This window comes from Eumetopias jubatus, unplaced genomic scaffold (assembly GCF_037043125.1).
Source record: "Eumetopias jubatus isolate StellerSeaLion01/CBP00866 unplaced genomic scaffold, mEumJub1_p1.0 scaffold_2, whole genome shotgun sequence".
NCBI lineage: Eukaryota > Metazoa > Chordata > Mammalia > Carnivora > Otariidae > Eumetopias > Eumetopias jubatus.
The window spans coordinates 201,500,458-201,518,749 of record NW_028274808.1 but is presented as its reverse complement, the minus strand read 5'-3'; the positions used below and the strand labels follow the sequence as shown (position 1 = coordinate 201,518,749).

General features: G+C 57.6%; 1 protein-coding gene across 3 annotated transcripts in view; it reads right to left on the bottom strand.

The window, feature by feature from the left end:
- Nucleotides 1-18,292, bottom strand: part of LETM1 (leucine zipper and EF-hand containing transmembrane protein 1) — a 37,880-nt gene that overhangs the window by 3,652 nt on the left and 15,936 nt on the right. For 2 of the 3 annotated variants that reach the window (XM_028087986.2, XM_088021264.1), the window contains 10 exons: nucleotides 16,996-17,139; nucleotides 16,349-16,486; nucleotides 15,410-15,613; nucleotides 8,974-9,093; nucleotides 7,383-7,514; nucleotides 6,908-7,051; nucleotides 6,208-6,327; nucleotides 2,815-2,949; nucleotides 1,708-1,898; nucleotides 567-705 (listed from right to left, as the gene is read on the bottom strand). In XM_028087986.2, coding sequence (XP_027943787.1) covers nucleotides 567-705; nucleotides 1,708-1,898; nucleotides 2,815-2,949; nucleotides 6,208-6,327; nucleotides 6,908-7,051; nucleotides 7,383-7,514; nucleotides 8,974-9,093; nucleotides 15,410-15,613; nucleotides 16,349-16,486; nucleotides 16,996-17,139 — 1,467 coding nt within the window. The remainder of the gene's footprint in view (nucleotides 1-566; nucleotides 706-1,707; nucleotides 1,899-2,814; nucleotides 2,950-6,207; nucleotides 6,328-6,907; nucleotides 7,052-7,382; nucleotides 7,515-8,973; nucleotides 9,094-15,409; nucleotides 15,614-16,348; nucleotides 16,487-16,995; nucleotides 17,140-18,292) is intronic. The other variant, XM_028087996.2, reaches the window with a different exon arrangement.

Here is an 18,292-nt window from a genome sequence, read left to right as displayed (position 1 = left end):
AGCTGACGTGGGCTTGGGCCTCCCAGCCTCTGCTGCTGGCAAAGGTAACGCCTTGACTTTCAAGTGGACCACAGTCACTCAGCAGCTATGCTTCGTAAACATGAGAAAAATCACCAACCAGATGGACAGACTGGAAACTGTTCAAACACCCATGAAGGTGCTCTCCCCTCAGACACTTCCTTACGAAGGTAGAATCCCATTCCCAGTCTCCTGGGCTGCCCAAATCTTGGCACCAGGGACCCAAGTGCTCCCCTGGGTGCCCCCTCAGGGTTCAGGCGGCCCCTGCTGGAGCCTGGCCCGGAGGACGGCCGGACACAACTCCTCCCGCCCCTGAGGTCTGCCCCCAGGCGCCCTGCCGCTGCCGCATCCCCCGACCACACCATGGCCCCACCAGAGGCCACAAGAGGCCAAGTGTCCAGTCAAAATGCAGACGGGCTGCTCTAGGTGGACACCCTGAGACAAGGGTTTGGTGTGAGGGCAGAGACGGGGCTACACGTGGAAAACGTCCACCCCCAGAGACGGCCACTGGCTGGGCCAGGCAGCCCCGACCCAGCCCCACAGCTCACCTTGACGAGGTCATCGATGTTGATCTTCCCATCCTTATTTTCATCCAGCGCGGAGGCCAAGCTGATGAGCTTGTTTTCTGGAATGTGCTTGATTTGTTTCATGGCACTGATGAGCTCGGTGATGCTGATGACAGTCTCCCTGGGGGTTGGGGCGGGACACAGCCTGTCTGTGGCACGGCCACACCCACAGCCTCACCAGGCCTCCTATGGGTCAACCCTGACCCAGGGAACTGCTCCCTCCAGAGCTCCCTGGCCCCTGCCCTTGGGAATGCCCATCCAACCCGGACACAAAACCAGAAATCTTCACTTGGTGCCAGGTCTCCCCGTGTGCTGCCCCCTAGCACGCCTCTCCAGCGCTAAGCAGGACAGAGTGCGCCACGGTTCCCGGGCAGTGGTCCTCAGGCCCGTGTGTGCCGTGGTCTGGGCGGTAAGGGCCGAGTACGGCTGTGCTGCCTTCTGACCAATGAGGGCAGGTGGGCTGACACAGCACAGCAGGTCAACTCAGGAAGGACACAAACCTCGTCTGGGGGTGAAGGTCCCCCGACCCGAGGACAGCAGGAAGCCTGCAGCCAGCCCACCTGCCCCCTTGGAGATGCGGGCACTCAGAGCACAGTGCCCAGCCCAGGGGAGCACCATTCACCAGCCTGACAGCTCCTCACTCACACAATAACCTCCAGAGCGGGGATCGTCACTGAGCGCCTGTGTGCAGGGGGTTCAGGAAGAGAGAGGCAGCAGGGGAGGGCCCAGGGGTTCCCAGGGGAGCTGCAATCCTATGTACGAACGTACGAAGGGCAAGCTTGATAGCAGTCTGGGGACAGGTGTGGCCTACGGTGGCTGGGGGGTGAGGGTTGGGGGGTCCAACCTGGACCAAGCCACAGGTATGGTCCTGACAGTGGCCAAAGTGTGCGTGCGCGTGCATGTGCGTGTGCATGTGTGTGCGTGTGTGCGTGTGCAGGAGAGAGGACCCCGAGAGCTCCTTCAGTAAAATGGTTAGTGACAAGTGGAGACTGAGGTGCGGCTGGGCTCTGGCTGGAACTGCTGGGTCAAAGGTCAGGGGTCGGGAACCATGGCTGAGAAATGTGCACCTCAAGGTCAGCACATCCCCGAGTCTCCCTGCGCCCGGCGTCGGCGCCACACTCACCCCGCAGGCTGCTGCTCAGGGGTGGGGCCTGGCTTGCCGGCCTGCTGGTCTGCCTCCAGCTGGCACAGCAGGTTGTCTATCTGCCCGATCATCTGCTGCACCCTCTTCGTCAGCCTCTTGCTGGCTGTAGACTCCTCCACGTAGATCTCTTCGCCGGTCTTGGAAAGCTCCTTCTTGATCTCTTGCAGGTCCTAACGAAATTACTCAGCTATAAAAGACTGTCTTAAAAAAAAAAATAAAATAAAAAGGAACCATACAACTCTGTTTACCTTGTAAAAGTAGTTAAATTAACCCAAAGGTAAAGAGTTCCAGGTTACGGACAGAGCTGCATAGTCGTATCTGCATCCCTCACACAAACTACTCCTATTTTTGCAAACTCAAATACTGATTCTGTAGCAAAGGAAATGGCATCTATTTAAACCTCATCTTTCTTCATATTTGTTAAAAGAATAAATAAATGGATGAAAGAATCGAGGAATAGAAAGTGCCTTCTTAATCCCCGATCACGGTCGTCCCCATGAGCAAGCGTTACAGGGAGCAATGGGAGGTGGGGCTGGACACCAGGCACAGGGCTCAGTATTTCTGGTGAACACCTAATTTCCAACGGAGAACCCACCATGGCAGCAGGCTTGCCATGAAAATGGTTCATTATTTTTACCAATCTCAAAACTAGTCATCTTTTCCCAACAGATCTATGAAAACATAATTCTTTTATGAAGTAGGCTCCACACCCCACGAGGGGCTTGAGCTCACGACCCTGAGATGGAGTCACACGCTCCAACCGAGCCAGCCTGGCGCCCCAAAACAGCTCTTTTAAATCAGATTCGGAAGTACTGTTTATAAAACACACAGGTTTTCCTTTAAAGAAATAATAATAAATGAAAAGAGCTAGTGTGTAAGAGGGAAGCGTTTCGGGGAACTAGGCCCGCAGCTAGGATTCCATTTATCAAGCGACCAGACACAAGGTCTGGTACCTTCACGGGCCTACGAACTGCCACGGCGAGCAGCCAGGAGCAAAGGGCCCGGCCGCACGGCGGCCCAGCCACGCAGAGACTGCCGCCCGGCCCAGGAGGAGGCGGAGGGCGCCCCCGAGACGCCGCGGCGCACCTCGCTGTAGTCCTGCACATCCTCCTTGAGCAGCTCCAGCTCCTCTTTCTCCTTCGTCAGGGACGACTTCTGCTCTTTCAGCTTCGAGCAGGCGTTGCTGAGTATGTCGATTTCCTCTTTTGTTATTTCCTCTTCCTGCAAAGCAAGCACCCCAGTGGAAACCCAGCTGGAGGAAAATCATCACTGCCTTCCCACCCCCCGCCGGGACTCGGCAGCTCCTCTGTCCACACCGCCTGCTCCCGCCAACGCGGGGCAGAGGCCAGCGGACACGTGCGCAGTCCCCGTCCCCACCCCCATGGCACCCCCGCCACGTGCGTATCGGACACACACGCAAGCCCGGGAAACCATCACCCCCTGACGGAGCCCCGTCGGCCACCCCAAACCCTTCTGTCCCCAGGCCAGCTCAGAGCTGCCCCCCGGCAGGGCACACAAGCACATCCCAGGCCAGGAGCTCGTGCACACAGGACGCCATCTGCCCCCTCACTCGGAGCCCCGCTCGTGTCGTTCTGTGCCTCCAGGGGCTGGACAGCAGCCCGTCCTGAGCACAGGCCAAACCAGCTCCTGTACCGTAGGCTATCCTAGCTCCTCTGAATTTCCACGTGTGTTTTAGAATAAGCCTGTCAATTTCCACACAAAGCCTGCTGGGACGTGATGGTTTTGAATCTATACACTAGCTGCAGAGTGAACACCTCACCAACAAGGACCCCGGCATCCACAAGTGCGGGACATTCGTTCGTGCTAACCTCAACACCACCAGAGCATCCGGCGTACAGCGCTGATGTGGCTACTTTCAGACTCACCCCTAAGTGGCTCACTCTAGGGGACGGTCAGCGATACGCTGAAATTCCAAGTTGACTACTCGTCACCAGCACAGAGAAGCAGCACTCGTTTTTAGCGGCTCACATCCTCTGCAAACAGGCAGTTTCGCTCCTTCCTTCTGATTGTGTGGTTTTATTCTTTTTCCTACCTAATGGTCCCGGCCAGAACCTCGGCACACGGCTGAGCAGAAGCAGTGAGCGCAGATGCGCTCACCAGCGCCCCGCCGTCAGGGGCCCAGCCAGCTGCAGCTGTCTGCACAGAGGCTCTTCGTCGGGTTGAGAAGGTTCTCCTCTCCTGGCTCACTGAGAAATTTTCTTTTTTTATCAGGAGCAGATGCTGGATTCTGTGAAGTGCTTTTTCTGCGTTTATCGAGATGCTCATACATGGTTTTTCTCTTCATTCTGTTACTATGCTCGTTACACTGACTGTTGTTTTGTATTCCCTGGACAAGACCCATGAGATCAAGATGTGTTAGCCTTTTTACAGAACGGCTGCATCTGATTTGCCACAAGTTTGTTAAGAATTTGTACATCTGTGCTCCTGAAAGAGGCGGTTGTGCAGTTCTCTCCTAGCGGTCTGGCATCAGCTAACACTCATCTCAGAACAAGCTGGAAACGGTCCCCCCTCTTCGGCTTTCCGCAGCCTGTGTCTCACTGGAAGGATCTCACCAGAACCTGGCCTGTGACACTACATGGGCCTGGCTTTCTCTGTGGAAACGCTTCCAGCCACAGCACAGTGTCCCTACCAGAGGCGAGCTATTCGGGTTCTCTGTGCACCCCCAGCAGACGCTCAGCACAGCTGAGACCTACGGGACTGCACTGCAAACGGGGACAGACATACTCGTTTTTCCCACCCCTTACGCTAACTTTCCAGGGAACAAAGACTCTTAGCTGTCAGTTTTGTAAAGGTCTGTGCTTCTTGCTAAGAAATCCTCAGCAGTCCTTAGTTCTCCTGACAATTCTTTTTTTAAAGATTTTATTTATTTATTTGACAGAGACACAGCGAGAGAGGGAACACAAGCAGGGGGAGTGAGAGAGGGAGAAGCAGGCTTCCCGCCGAGCAGGGAGCCTGACATGGGGCTCGATCCCAGGACCCTGGGATCATGACCTGAGCCAAAGGCAGACACTTAATGACTGAGCCACCCAGGCGCCCCATCTCCTGACAGTTCTAAATGGCCTTTTCACATCTAGGCCGTTAATCTGTTGGAAATGGGATGCATCTGTTTCCGTGAAGAAAGCCAACTGTCCCAGCCCTATTTAATGACAGGTGCCCCTTCTCCCCGAGCTGCATTCCATGGGCCCAGCCAGGCTCCATCTCTGTTCAGCTGTGTCCCAGCCTTGCACCCCCTTAAAAATGACCCTGACCCTTCCCTGGGTCACCCTTTGAGCCCAGCGTAGCCCCAGCTTCCTGGGACCCTCTTCCTCCCAGCCTCCTTGATGTGTCCATGCCAGCATGTATCTGTTTCCAGGATGGCCCTGGCCTCCCTCCTCACTGTTCCACCCACTGTCCTCCATGCAAACACACGGCCTCTGAGGATGACAGACCGTCTTCGGCAGCCGCACCCGCTCGGAGGTGCTACCCCGAGGCTTCTCGCAACAACAGTCTAGATCCTGTGTGAGACCCCGCTCTCCCCGCCACCTGCGGGGTGGGTTCCTTCCTTCCCCCATGGACCTGGAGAAGGCTGGCGTCCCCCCCCAGCTCCTGGCAGCTCCACCCTGAGACCCCCGCAGGGGAGCTTTTTCTTCCAGCTCTGCCCCACAATTGCTCCTGCCAAGCCACGGACAACCTCACCCTCCCCATTAGGGGTCAGTCTTCAGGCCTCCCCCACCTGGCCCTCAACACCCCCGACGAGGCCCACCCTCCCCGGGACACAACCTCCCACCAGGTGTCGACGTGTTGGGACCGCATGAGCTGTCCCTCCACAGCCTCGTCTCTCCTCCGACCTCTGAACATGGAGGCCACCGTGTTCCAAGCCCTCCAGGACCTCACTTGAAATCACCCCCCTGACCCAACATGAATCTGCAGCCCTGGTCTCTCTCCTACTCCAGCTGCCAAACCAACGTTGCCATCCGTCTACATAGATTTCCCATACCCGACACCTGGGAGTTCAAGGCAGGAGGTGTCCTGGGGGGCGGGGGCAGGCTACACCAGGACAGCAAGGCCCCCCGGAGAAATATGTGACTACAGTGCCCAGCACATCAGGCTGGGGTCACACCAGCGCCCCTCCTCCCCACCGTGCAGCCCGGCCAGGAAGGGGCCTGGAGACCTGCCTTCAGGTGTGGATCCCCGGCCACTGGGAGCACAGAGGGCCCGGGGGAACAAGCCACGGGCACCTTAGCCTTCTAGGCGCTCAGGCCCAGAGCTCGGAGCGCAGGTTGCTTTTGTCACAGCACAGTGGGCCTCCCGAGAGCATCTCCAAGCTGCGGCATCACCCTCCGCACCCCACAACCGTCTGCTGTCACCCTAAGCCTGGCCACAGCGCCTCAGGAGTCCCCGCCCCACAAGCCAGCCCCCTCTTCACCCTCCTGTTGGGCTTCAACGCGGCCTGCATTCCGGGTGTGCGTGCGCAGTTACCTTCAAGCCTTCTAGGACAGGGGCCGTGTCCTTCAGGGCCTCTGACGGCAGGGTCACTTCGGGCACTTTGGGCTGCAGCTCGGCCGCAGCCTCTGCCGCCACTTCGGGCTCCACTTCCTTCTGAAATGCAAGGCCACTGCTGACTCAGTGTCACCTGGCGCCCCGGCCACCATCCTAGAGCATCGGCGCCGGCACAGACCGAGGACGCGATGTCAACAGGCCGGCTGTGCGCCAGTGCAAGTTTGAAAGACCGGCAGCCGGCATGTGGGGGGTGACCCCCGCGAGCCGTCACTGCAGGACTCTGAAGGGCGCAGCTGCGCTCCCAGGTCCACGGAGGCCCCTAACGCAGTACCAGCATCAAACTCCATCTTCAGTCCTCCCCTGACAACTGCACGAAGCCGCCCCACGACTTGCAGAGCAAACACACCCACCGCCTGGGCCGAGGGGCCCAAAGAGAATGTGGGCACTCAGTCCATCGGCCGAGCCGGCCGTGCTGGGGGACTGGCACCCAGACCACGGAAGGCCAGCCAAGTCCTGTCCCCCGGGCAGAAAACAGGAGACGGACTCCAGGGCCCTCCAGACGCGGTTCCACAAGGAGTTTCTAGAAAAGCTGGAGCAGACAGCCTTTAGCCTGTCCCAACGCCCTGTGGGGCTCTCCCCGCTCTGCCTGGGCAGGCGCACGGACCTGCCGGCTGCTTACCGCTGCCTCGGAGAGCCTCTGCAGCTCCTTCTCCCGGTGCTCCTGCTGGATGGCTGCCTCCTCCTGCAGCGTGGCCTCTAGCTTTGCCTTGTTGTCCACCTGCTCACCCTCCACTTCGGCCACCTTCACCTGGGCTTCCTTTGCCTACAGACAGGGGACACCTGTGAAGGAGGTGCCTGCGGCCCAAGGGCTCGTGGTGGCACAGCAGGTTTGGCCGCGGCCAGAGAGGCCCGTGCAGCACCCCGCCCGCCTACACTGCCGAGTGGGAACGCCACCTGGGGTCGCACTCAGGAACCCCGTCTGCTGGAAAGGCTGCAAGGCAGCCTAGGGGCACCTTCTGCACCTGTCACAGGAGCCCTCGATACTCAGAGAAAGGACCGATAAGACAGAAGTGGGGGGGGGAGGCGCGCATCCCCAGAAGCGAGAGGGCCCCTTCCAGAGCGAGCCGTAGAAGCGGTCTCCTGGCAACACGTACCACGATCTCCGGGAGTGTCTGCAGTGTGGACTTGAGCTGGTCGGCGGGCGAGAGGGTGTCTGGGAGGTACATGGCCCGGGACAGGATGAGCAGGGACGTTGGGATTTCCTGATGCAGGTGCAGCTCCAGCCACTGCAATCGGGGGTTGAAGACACACACTCACCTGCTGGCCGCGTCCCATCGGCCTCTCCTGGGGCCTGGACCCTGGAATTTTCCTCTCTTCTGGTTTGATGGGGGAGGGGGACTTTAGTAGATGGATGCACTAGATCACTCAAGGAAGTTCTCCCAAAAACAAGAGTCCTCAATTTCTACAGGGCCCACCTACTGCCACCTCTTATGACCTGACGCCCGCCTCAGCCGACCGGGCCCGAGACGCCCCCAGGGTCGTGAAAGCATGGAGCGAGGCAACCACTCTCTCTGCTAATGAAGCTCTTCACTTGCTACTTTTCAAATTTAATTTTACATTTTTTTGGCAGGGGGCAAAAGAAGAGAGAATCTCTAGCAGACTTCCTGCTGAGCACAGAGCCTGACGCAGAACTCGATCTCATGACCCTGAGATCACAAGCTGAGCCAAAACCAAGATTCGGATGCTCCGCTGATGGTGCCACCAGGCACCCCTGGAAGCTCCTCACATCCAAGCGCCACAGACACTGCAAGGGTGGTACCTGTGGGCTCAGAAGGCTCTCAGGGCTCTGCCAGCCTCGTAAGGGCCAGCCGCTGTTTGGGGGGATGTTCGTGACACAAAGACAGTGTTCAAACGGACCAGGGAGATACGACAAAGGTCTGGACAAACTGGACGCGGGACAGAAGCGGACACGAGACGGAGAACACGTGGCCAGGAAAGCCCAAACACTCTGATTTCCAACAGTGTCCTGCACGCACACGTGCCCGACTGTGCTCAAAGCAGGCTGCCAACAGTCCTGGGCATGCCCGCGAAGACACAGGGACTCAGCCCATGGAGAAGGTTCCGCCGGGGGACTGCACACTAAACAGCACTTGTGTTGAAAGAAGGGAAGCAGGTGTTGACACACCTTTGTCTACATGTGGAGGACAACCCCCGGGGAGGGAGCCGGTCCTGCAGGCAGAGCTGGAGGGGGGCCGGCTGGCACTGGGCATGCGTTAGGTCTTCTGATGTTACAGCTCAAGTGCCGTGAAATGTCCCTTCTCCAACCTCTAAACTACTCAAACTGATGCCGGCTGCCGCGCTGGCCTCTGGATGCTGACCAAGGGCCCCTGAGCCGCTGGAGAAAGCAAGGCGCAGCTGACAGAGACACTCAGGATGGGCTGGCCTGGGTCCTATTTACCCAGAGGTCCCTGGCCTCAGTTACGAGTCATACTGGGATTTTAAGGGAAGTTCACCTCGTCCTCATCTGTCCACACAGGACCAGAGTGGGGCAGGAAGGATGTTACCATCAGCCGAGAGCACGTGAGAGAGGTCAGAGCCGCGAACACGGCTATGTGAGCACACTACAGAACCGGGTCACCAGGCACCCTCGTCCAGGCCCGGCTGCCACCGGAGTCTGGGGAGAGTTTTTCCACAAGCAGCCCATCTATGCCGGTCAGATGGAGGGGAAGCCCTCGAGCCACACACCTGCTTCAGCTGGTCCTTCAGCCGATCCTCTGTGACACCAAGGGCCCGCATGCCTCGTGCCCGACACGCTGACTGCAACTCCTTCACATTCAGGCTGTCCACCCCTTCCTCCGCGATCAGCTGTAAAAGAAAGTCAACTAAGTACACGTGGAAAGGTCATTCCAGGGTTATGGTGTCTCACTGTCAGACACTTTCCTAACACGCCTTGCCAAGCACAAGACGAGCCAGCACCACCAAGGCCTCAGCTTCGGGTCTGCAGGGACCAGAACTGACAGAAGGTGGGGACCTTGGGGAGGCTCACAGTGGCCAGGACCCCACCTCAGCCCAGGCCCTGCTCCCTGCGCTTGACGGCCCCTTCCCCCCCCCCGCCTCACGGTCACCCCAGCGTCCCTCCCCACCCCCCACGGCCCTCCAGCCACCCAGGGCTTCTCAGTGTCCGCAGCACAGGAGGAAGGACAGACAGCAGTGCGTTCCCGACCTTCTGAAGAGGTGTCCTGGCCTCCGCCCGAGCTCACAGGGACCCAAGGGAGAAGACTGCGCCAGAGTTCTCGTGCCAGAGGCCCCTCAGCCGGCCCCACTCGAGCCTCAAGTGACCCTGTGAGGCAGACAGCACCGCCACCCCCCGTCTCTGAAGTAAGCTTTCCATTCTGAGATGACTGTAGGTCAACATGCAGACATGACAGACGGGGTTCCTCCCCCGGGGAACGCCGCACAGACGATGCTGACAGTCGTAGCCGGCACAGCGACAAGACACCAAGCAGGAAACCCTTCCGTCCCCACGAGGACCGCGTGCTTCACAGACACACTCCCCCCTCCTGAGCCCCTGGCAACCACTCCTCTGCTCCTCGTTTCCGCTGGACGGGGAGCTACGACTCTGGGGTCTCCTGGGAGACCTGTGCACCTGCTCTTCCCTAACCACAGGCAGCGCTGCGCCGGAGACCAACCTGCTTTAACCGCTCTCCCACTCGAGGGCAGCTGGGTCTTCTCAGTCTGGGGTTGTTATGGAAAAGCTGGGTTTTGTTTTCATTTCCCCATCTTCCTGTGGGTTCCGTGGTTCCACGTGGACTTGTGTCCCGTGCTTGCGTGGTACGTGCAGTGGTTGCTCACCGTCCACATCCCCGTCCCAGGCCCAGCGATGACACCTCGGCCGCCAGATGCCCCTTGACCTGTCCCCCTCACGGCACACTCATCGCAGTGTCTCCTGCTTCCACGGAGAGCCACCCCACACAGCCGTTTCCGATGCGGCCACGGCACTTGGTTAGAGGCGGACGAGGAGGTCTACTGGATTTACCACGCTCTTTTGTCTTCGTGGTCCAGGCCTCCTAGCACGGCGGACCCGTGAGCAACACCGGCTTCAGGTGTGCAGGTCCACGCACGCTCGGGCTTTCTCCACACAGGACAGCCCTAGTAGTATTTTCTTTTGTCTAGCTTACTCTATTGTAGGAATACAGCATATAACACATATCGTGCACAAAACAGGTGTTCGAGAACCGTTTATGTCATCGGTAAGGCTTCTGGTCAACAGCAGGCTCTTAGCAGGTAGGTTTTTGGGGGTCAAATGTCACACACAGAGGGCCCAGCTGTGCCACCTGCTTGCTGACCGCTGAGGGACACAGAGGCAGGAGCTCCCTTCAGTTGTTTTTTTTTTTCTAAAGATTTTTTATTTATCTGACAGAGAGAGACACAGCGAGAGAGGGAACACAAGCAGGGGGAGTGGCAGAGGGAGAAGCAGGCCTCTCGCCGGGCAGGAGCCCGATGCGGGGCTCGATCCCAGGACCCCGGGATCATGACCTGAGCCGAAGGCAGACGCTTAACGCCTGAGCCGCCCAGGCGCCCCCCTTCAGTTGTGTTTTAATGGAGTCAAATCCTGTCTTGGGCATTGTTTCTCTTTCTGGGAACGTAACTTGAAACACTTCGGAGCCGAGGGTCGTATAAAAGGCGGGCCTGCGAGCCTCACACAGCTCTGCACACGTCCCCGGTGTACTTCTACTGCCTCTGGGTAAGCCCCTTCCCAGCACATCACCGCACCGGCAAATGCCTTCCCTGCTCTTAACACCGCTTCAGCTGTGGATAAAGAGACTAAAAAGGAAATTCACGCGCAGGTTTCGTGTGCGCCGGGGGAGGTGCGGGGCCAGCGTCTCTAACCCCACACTGTTCAGGGTCGACTGTGGCCTTTCCGAGGGGAGGTCCTCCTCTAGGTTGAGGCAGATCTGCCGGTGCCAATGTCCTGACCCCCCCTTTCTTAGAGAACACTCTCACTGGGAACAGGGCTCGGAGCTGACAGGGTTTCAGCACGTGAAGAATACCGTTCCCTGCTTCCAGCCTCTAGGTTCTGAGGAGCACCTTCCCTGGGGGCCGGAAGCCGTCCTCACGCACTGCTGTCAAAATCGGCTGTCTTCAGTGTTGTTTCGTCTGACGATGATGTGTCTTCACGTGATTTCTCTGGGTGGATCCCACCTGAGGTTCACTCAGCTTCTAAAATTTGCTGATTCAGGTCTTTTACTGACTCTGAGAAGAGTTCAGCTGTTATTTCTTCCAGCACTTTCCCACAGCTCTGCCCTCCCTCCTCTCTTTCCAGAACCTGACAAGTATGTGAGATGCTTTCCTCTGGTGCCACAGGCGGCTGAAACCCTGCTCGCTTTTTTTTTAAGATTTTATTTATTCATTTGTGAGAGAGCGAGCGTGCACAAGCAGGGGCGAGAGGGAGAGGGAGAAGCAGGCTCCCTACCGAGCAGGGACATGGGGTTCGAGCCCGGGACCCTGGGATCATGACCTGAGCAGCCACCCAGGCGTCCCTTTGCTCATTTTTTTAAACTGTTTTCTCAGATGTTCAGGTGGGTGATTTCTACTGTTTTATCTTAAAAGTTCACTGTCTTCTGTCCTCTCCTTTTTGCTATAGAGCTCATCCACTGAGCTTTTCATTTTGGATTTTATTTTTCACTTCTAAATTTCCATTTGTGGGGCACGTGGGTGGCTCAGTCGGTTGAGCATCTGACTCGGTTTCGTCTCAGGTCGTGATCTCAGGGTCGCAGGATCGAGCCCCAGGTCGGGCTCCGTGCTCAGGGTGGAGTCTGCTTCAGATTCTCCTTCCCCTTCTCCTCCCTGCTCACACTCTAAAATAAATAAATAAAATCTTCAAATAAAAAAAGAATCCCATTTGGTTTTTCTTCGTTTTCTCTGCCAGGACCATGCTTCCTTGTGGCCATCCAAGGGCTGCTTCACAACCGTCCTCTGGGTCTCATATCTCTGTTATCTCCATTGGCTGCCTTTGCTTACCCACTTTGAGAACCTTCCATTTTTCTTCTTCTTTTTTTTTTTTTTAAAGCTTCACATGGAGCCCAGAGCAGGGCTTGAACTCACAGCCCTAAGATAAAGACCTGAGCTGAGAAGTCAGATGCTCAACCGACTGAGCCACCCAGGTGTCCCAAGAGCCTTCTGATTCTTAACATGAGGAGTGATTTTCAATTTAAACCCAGATGTTTTGGGTGTTAAAAATGAGATTCTGGATCTTGTTTCAATATTCGATCTTAGCTGGCTCCCTCGGACAGCACTCTGGCATGGGAGTGGTGAGTGATGTTCTAACCAACTTTTACAGATTTTGCAATTGATGATCTGGCATCTATTGATCCTAACTAACAAGCCTACATGGCTTAGATCCCCCCGTGGCCTGGCTTTCATGGGAATGCAAGAACCTGGTTTCAAACCCTCCAACCACAAAGCCTGAGCCCTGTGTCACTTCCTGCGGCTAGCCACCCCTAACTCCTACCGCACCGATAATAAAGGCCAGGTCCCAGGTCCTCCCTCGCTCCTGCTTTCTGGTCCCCAGGTGTGTCAAGGTCTCATTTGGCCCTCAGTGGGGGCTATGCCCCCATTTCTAGGGCAAATGTGAGTCATAAGCTCCTTTCAATGGTTCACTTCTCTGTGTTATCTCTTGGTTACACCCACAGATGACATCCGTGGCACAGTTTGGAATAGGTAGGGTGCTGGCTCGTTGCTGCCAGGCCCCCATTCAGCCTCCACTGAGCCCCGGGGGAGGCACTTCTGTTTCTGCTGAGGTAGTGGGGATTCGAGTTCTAATTTTCCACCAGGGCTCCCCATACCTCCTGGGCTAGGAGGGGTAGGCAGCCCACCTGGCTCTGGACACCATCCCAGTGGGGCGCAGGGGAAGGCTTGGGAGTGGTTAGGTGAAGTGAAGGCCCTGGCCCCTGCTGGTGTACGGACACTGCACCCCGGGGAAGGACGGCAGCTCAGCACCATCAGCCGGCCTTCTTGGACACCGTCCCAGCTGTGACATCCTGAAGAGGGTGGAGGTCTCAGGCCTCAGCCAGCAGTGCACATGGAGGGGTGACGGCGTCTCTCCGGTATCTCCTGGAGTAGAGCAGTTACTGTCCCAAGTCCTCTGTCTTGCGAAGCAGCCCCTTTCCTGTCCTCTGGCCAGAGAGAGCAGGCTTTTGTTAGGGGGTTTTTTGTTTGCTTTTTAAAAAAGATTTCAGTTTTAAGTAATCTCTATCCTGCACGTGGGGCTCGAATTTACAGCCCTGAGATCGGGAGTCACAGGCTCCAGCGACGGAGCCAGTGGGCGCCATCGGGGCTCTGAAAGTCTGCACACATCAGCAACCTCTTCATTGCTGCCTCTTCAGCCCCAAGGCACAAAGACCCACCTGGTTGGTCCTGGGGTCCCAGGGTCTTCTCCCAGGCTTCACAATCTTATCACTTAACATCAACATCCAGGGGAAAGGAAGCCCATTCCACCTTCCCAACAGTGGATGTCTTGCCGCTGTCCTACGTCACAGGCCTTGTCCAAGGTCGCAGAGCAGGTGAGTGGCCAGGGCTCAACCCCAGGCGACCTGCCTTCGAGCTGCCTCTCCACAGGTGGGGTGGCAGGGAGTGAGGGCAGCCACACGGCAGCCCCCCTTGCTCTGCTGCGGTGGGTGCCCCGAGCACGCTCCTAGACGACCTGTACCACGCCGGAGAAAGGGTTTCTTCTCATCCTTTCAGAAACACAGTGATGCTCTGCTACTTCAAGCTACAACGAGGAGCCGTTCTCATCCAACCCACTCCCCTGCTGAGAGCTCCTAGAAAGGCGATAAACCACACACGATACACAGCAGGCAGCATCGGAAAGCTAACGCAACTAGGGCTTGGGGACAGCGAGATCACGTGGTCGGAGACGCCAGGCAACCACGGAGGTGTGGGCTGCCCGTCTGTGAGCCACTGGGGACACGGCAACTTCGACCAACTTTTAGGGCAGGCTGAGAGTCCAGACCTGGGGCCATGGCTGAGAGGCAGAGACATCTCGCCGGGCTGAGAAGATGACAGCCGGAGTCGAGAGGTTGCTGGAGCAGACAGGCCTCAAGGGCCGCCGCCCAGGGAGAAGGATGGGCGGGGAACAACCCTGCTGTCAGGCACTCCAGCTGAGCAGCACAGAGTCAAGGAGTGGGGCAGAAAATCTTCACAAAGCAGAGGGGCCTCCGGGGCCCTGCTACACATGCGGCACTGTGGGGAAGGGCCTCGACCAGGCTGCAGGCCCGGCCCTGACTGCGGCTGTGATCCCCAGGTGACTGGGCCCTCCACAGCAGAGGACACTCGGGTGGGCCCCTCCCGGGGGAAGACGGTGATACCCGGAAGCTCAGAAACTTCCCACACATGTGTCTGCATTCAGGCAGAACTGGATGCTGCAAACACACAAACCCAAGAAAACAAACCAAAGGCCTCCAGACCACAGCTGTCAGAATAATCAGACAGGAGCGTAAAGTGGAGCACGAGGGGTCGGGGACGGAGACGGAGCACCTCCGAGGTGTGCCTGGAGAGCTGTGGGAACACCCGACACCGGAGACTATACGGCGAGAAGCGCCAGTGGAGGACAAGAAGGCGGTTTTAGGAGCTCCTCCCAAGAGAAGTGTCCTGGGCTGTGGGCAGGTGGGAGGGCACAGCGCTCAGCGCAGCCCTGGGAGTAATCTGCTTGTGGGCCGGCACCTGCTTTCCCTTGGGAGCCCCAACTGTAGTCACTCTTTTTATGAAAACTATCAAAGATCTGGGACAAAAATCCATGTTAAAAGATGTTTATTACAGCACTGAGTAGCAAAATATCAGCGAAAGTGATGGTTAGGAAGTTATGATGCATCCATGTAACAGTTACGACACGTCCACATAATGAAACAGGCAATCGTTGCCAGTCATCCTTCTAACAAATACTCAGCGACGTGGGCAGGTCTCCTAACGTCCTGCCAACTGACCACCTGTTGGGACGGTTCCAGCGTTATTGCAGCAAACGTGCACATGCACCCAGGGTGTGCACACGGGGCACAGAGTGGGCGAAGAGCCACGATCTGGGAACGACAGGGCCACCAGAGCTTTAGAGTGAGGACACTGCTGCTTTTGCAACCAGAAACCTAAGGCACCTGGAGAGGCAGAGCCACAAGTGCAGGCCGCTCACCTTGTCGTCAGCCTTGATGGACCGCAGCCTCATGGTGAGCTGGAAGCGCAGGAAGTTGTTGGTGCCGATGGACTGGAGCTCCAGCAGCTTGCACAGGGCCACCAGCTGCGGCCGCGTCAGGTTATCCAGGGTCAGCTCATCCTCAAACAACTTGGAGAAACGCAGGATCTCCTCATTGCTGGGTCTCTCACCCGTCTCTCGGATCTGCGGGAGCAATCACATGGGTGAGCCACCGGGCGGGGCGTGTGTGTGTGCCTGCGCTCCCCGGCACCACCCATGGACTTGGGCCACAAGCCTCAAGTGAAGAAACAAAGGAGAATCAGCTGAAGAGCCCCAGACCATCCACACCCTCTGTCGGATCTACCTTGTCATTATGTTCCTGCTGGGGAGCCACCCCTCGAGGGCTCCACGCCCTGAGCAAGCCTGCACTGGCTCCCCGTGGAGGACGCCTCCACGCAGCACGTGGCCACCTGCTGCCCCCCTCCTGCCCGTGCCAGCAGAGCCACGGCTGCTGGCTGGCAAGAGGCTCCCCACTGTGGATGTAGCTGGGGAGCAGCCCCCAAGCCTGGCCCTCCAGCACATCACCACTGCAGGGTCTTAGTTCCTCATCTGTCACACTCTACCTCAGGCCCTGGGGCTGCTGCAAAGTCTGGAGACACAGGCAAACAATGGTGAATGCCAGCGAGGTTCAAGTTCTCAGGAGAGCAGGCCTGACCTCCCTGAGTACAGGGCCAGGGTGGGGCTCCTGGTGACACCCCCTACGGCACTAGCCCACGCCTGTCGGGGAGCCCCACGCTTGCCGTGTACCGGAGAGCAGAGGGAAGAAAGAAGTGAGCCAGTGAGACATGCCCCCACATAAGACGGGGCGGCCCTGAGGCTCTAACCAGCACCTGGGACCCGTGGGCTGAGGTCCACCAGGGCCCCGAGGCATCACAGCACCTTCTGGAAAAACACGGAGAAGTCTTTGGTGGCGTTCCCCTTGGCTGCCTTGTTCTTCAGGGCCATCTCCTCAATGGTGTCCTGCAGGAACTTGGCCAGCTCCAGCTTGACGCGCAGCTCCTTCTTCAGCCTCTCCTCCTGTGAGGTCAAAGAGGGGGTACTGCACTCCCCTGGCCCGCACCCCGGCCCCCCCACAGCTTCCCTGGCTGGCACCAGTCAGAGCAGTTGCTCCTAGTCCCCTGATGGGAACCACAGCACGGAGTTCACAGTAGCCCTCAACCCAGTGCCGCCACATCCCCCTGAATGGCACTCACTCCCACCCAGGACCCAGGTGCTACGCAGTGAGACTTTCTCTTCCATTTCATGGTTTTAAAAGATACTTGTGTGGCCTCTTGGAGCAGGGCTGGCCAGTGACGCTTCTAAGCTGTGTGGCGTGGAGTGAAGTCCATGGCTCTTACCCCCATGCACAGCCTCAACCTGTGGCCTGAAGAGCTGGGCTAGAGAAACCGTATTCTAAAACACGTTTACAGAGAAGCATGTCCAGAAGCATGGCTGAGTTACGAAGGAGACACGGGACATCTGAATGTCCACCTAACTACATCCGCATCCGCCCTGCCCTGAGCTCGCCGCCCCCGATGCCCCGTCACCTTGATGGACTGGGTCTCGAACGTGGACGGCAACATATTGGGGAAGAGCTTCACAGCGACAGGAAGCAGGAACTCCATGAATGGCACCACCACAAAGACCAGGAAGGGGACCAGGCGAAAGAGGTCAGCGCATATCCGGAGAAACTGGGAAAAGGCCGAAGGGGTCAAAGGGTGAGGCGACAACACTGCTCACGTGACCCTCAGAGGTGCGACCGCAGGCAGCACCTGGCAGGGGCTGGCAAGAGCGCGAAGTCCCAGATGGCTCCGCCGACTGCTCCCAAAGGCGGCTCTTCCTCCCGTGTCTAAACGACGGAAGACAGCCTTCAGAAAGGAGGGGCGGACGTTCGCCCTAGCAGCGGCCCCCGTCCCTTCATGCCCCGCCCACTGCGGGGGTCCTGCTCTGCAGAGACAGCCTGACACAGCCACGGCGCTGCCCACCAGGCCTGCGTGCCCCGGGACGGGAGCAGCAGGTTGACGACTGGCTGTTGCTGGCACCAGCAAGGGCCACCGGGGAAGGCTGTGGCCATGCCGCCCACCCCAAACAGTCAGCACAAAGGAAGAGCGTTGGCTGTGTGTTTCTCAAGATGGCCTGACTTAACCCTGCACTACATAGCAATGATTGACAAACATCCAAGTGCTTCATCAGTATAATCAACTACCGCTGAAGCCATTAAAGAAACGCACAAGTTGAAATCATCAAAAATCCCTGAAAGCGGACCCTCCCTGCTGCACCCCCAGGCAGCTCAGCTTCCTCTTCGCTCACGACCAGTCAACTGCGGTTTGCACTCACAACTGCCTAGGCTCACAGGCACCAAAGGCACTGTCTGTGTCTGTGGGTCTGTGTCCACTGTCATGAACTAGACGTGCTTTCGAAGAGTGACGTCAGTCCTAGAAACGGCTTCGTTTCAGCCTCATCTGACACTTAGGATTCGGCTCGTGGTCCATCCCCGCTGAAGCCCAGCTCCTCGAGTGCTGGCGGTCCCTCTCATCCGTCAGGAGCCACCGGGCCCTCGACGGTGTGCGCCCTGAGCTTGTGGATGACACACCTGAGGCTTTTCTCCCTAGACGGCACTCATCTGGCTCTTCTCAAACCAGTCTCTACTCTGCGGGTCACAGAGCAGGGACCCCCAACCTGAACCTATCTCACGGATTCCTATATTTCTTCATTTGTTTACAATTCATTACTATTTTTATTTTTATATTCAAATGGTCCAGGAGTCAACCATGGAAAGATCCTTCAAGTTGATGTAGTTTTTGACATTTGTCCATTAATTTTTTTGTCAGTAGTTCTATTGAG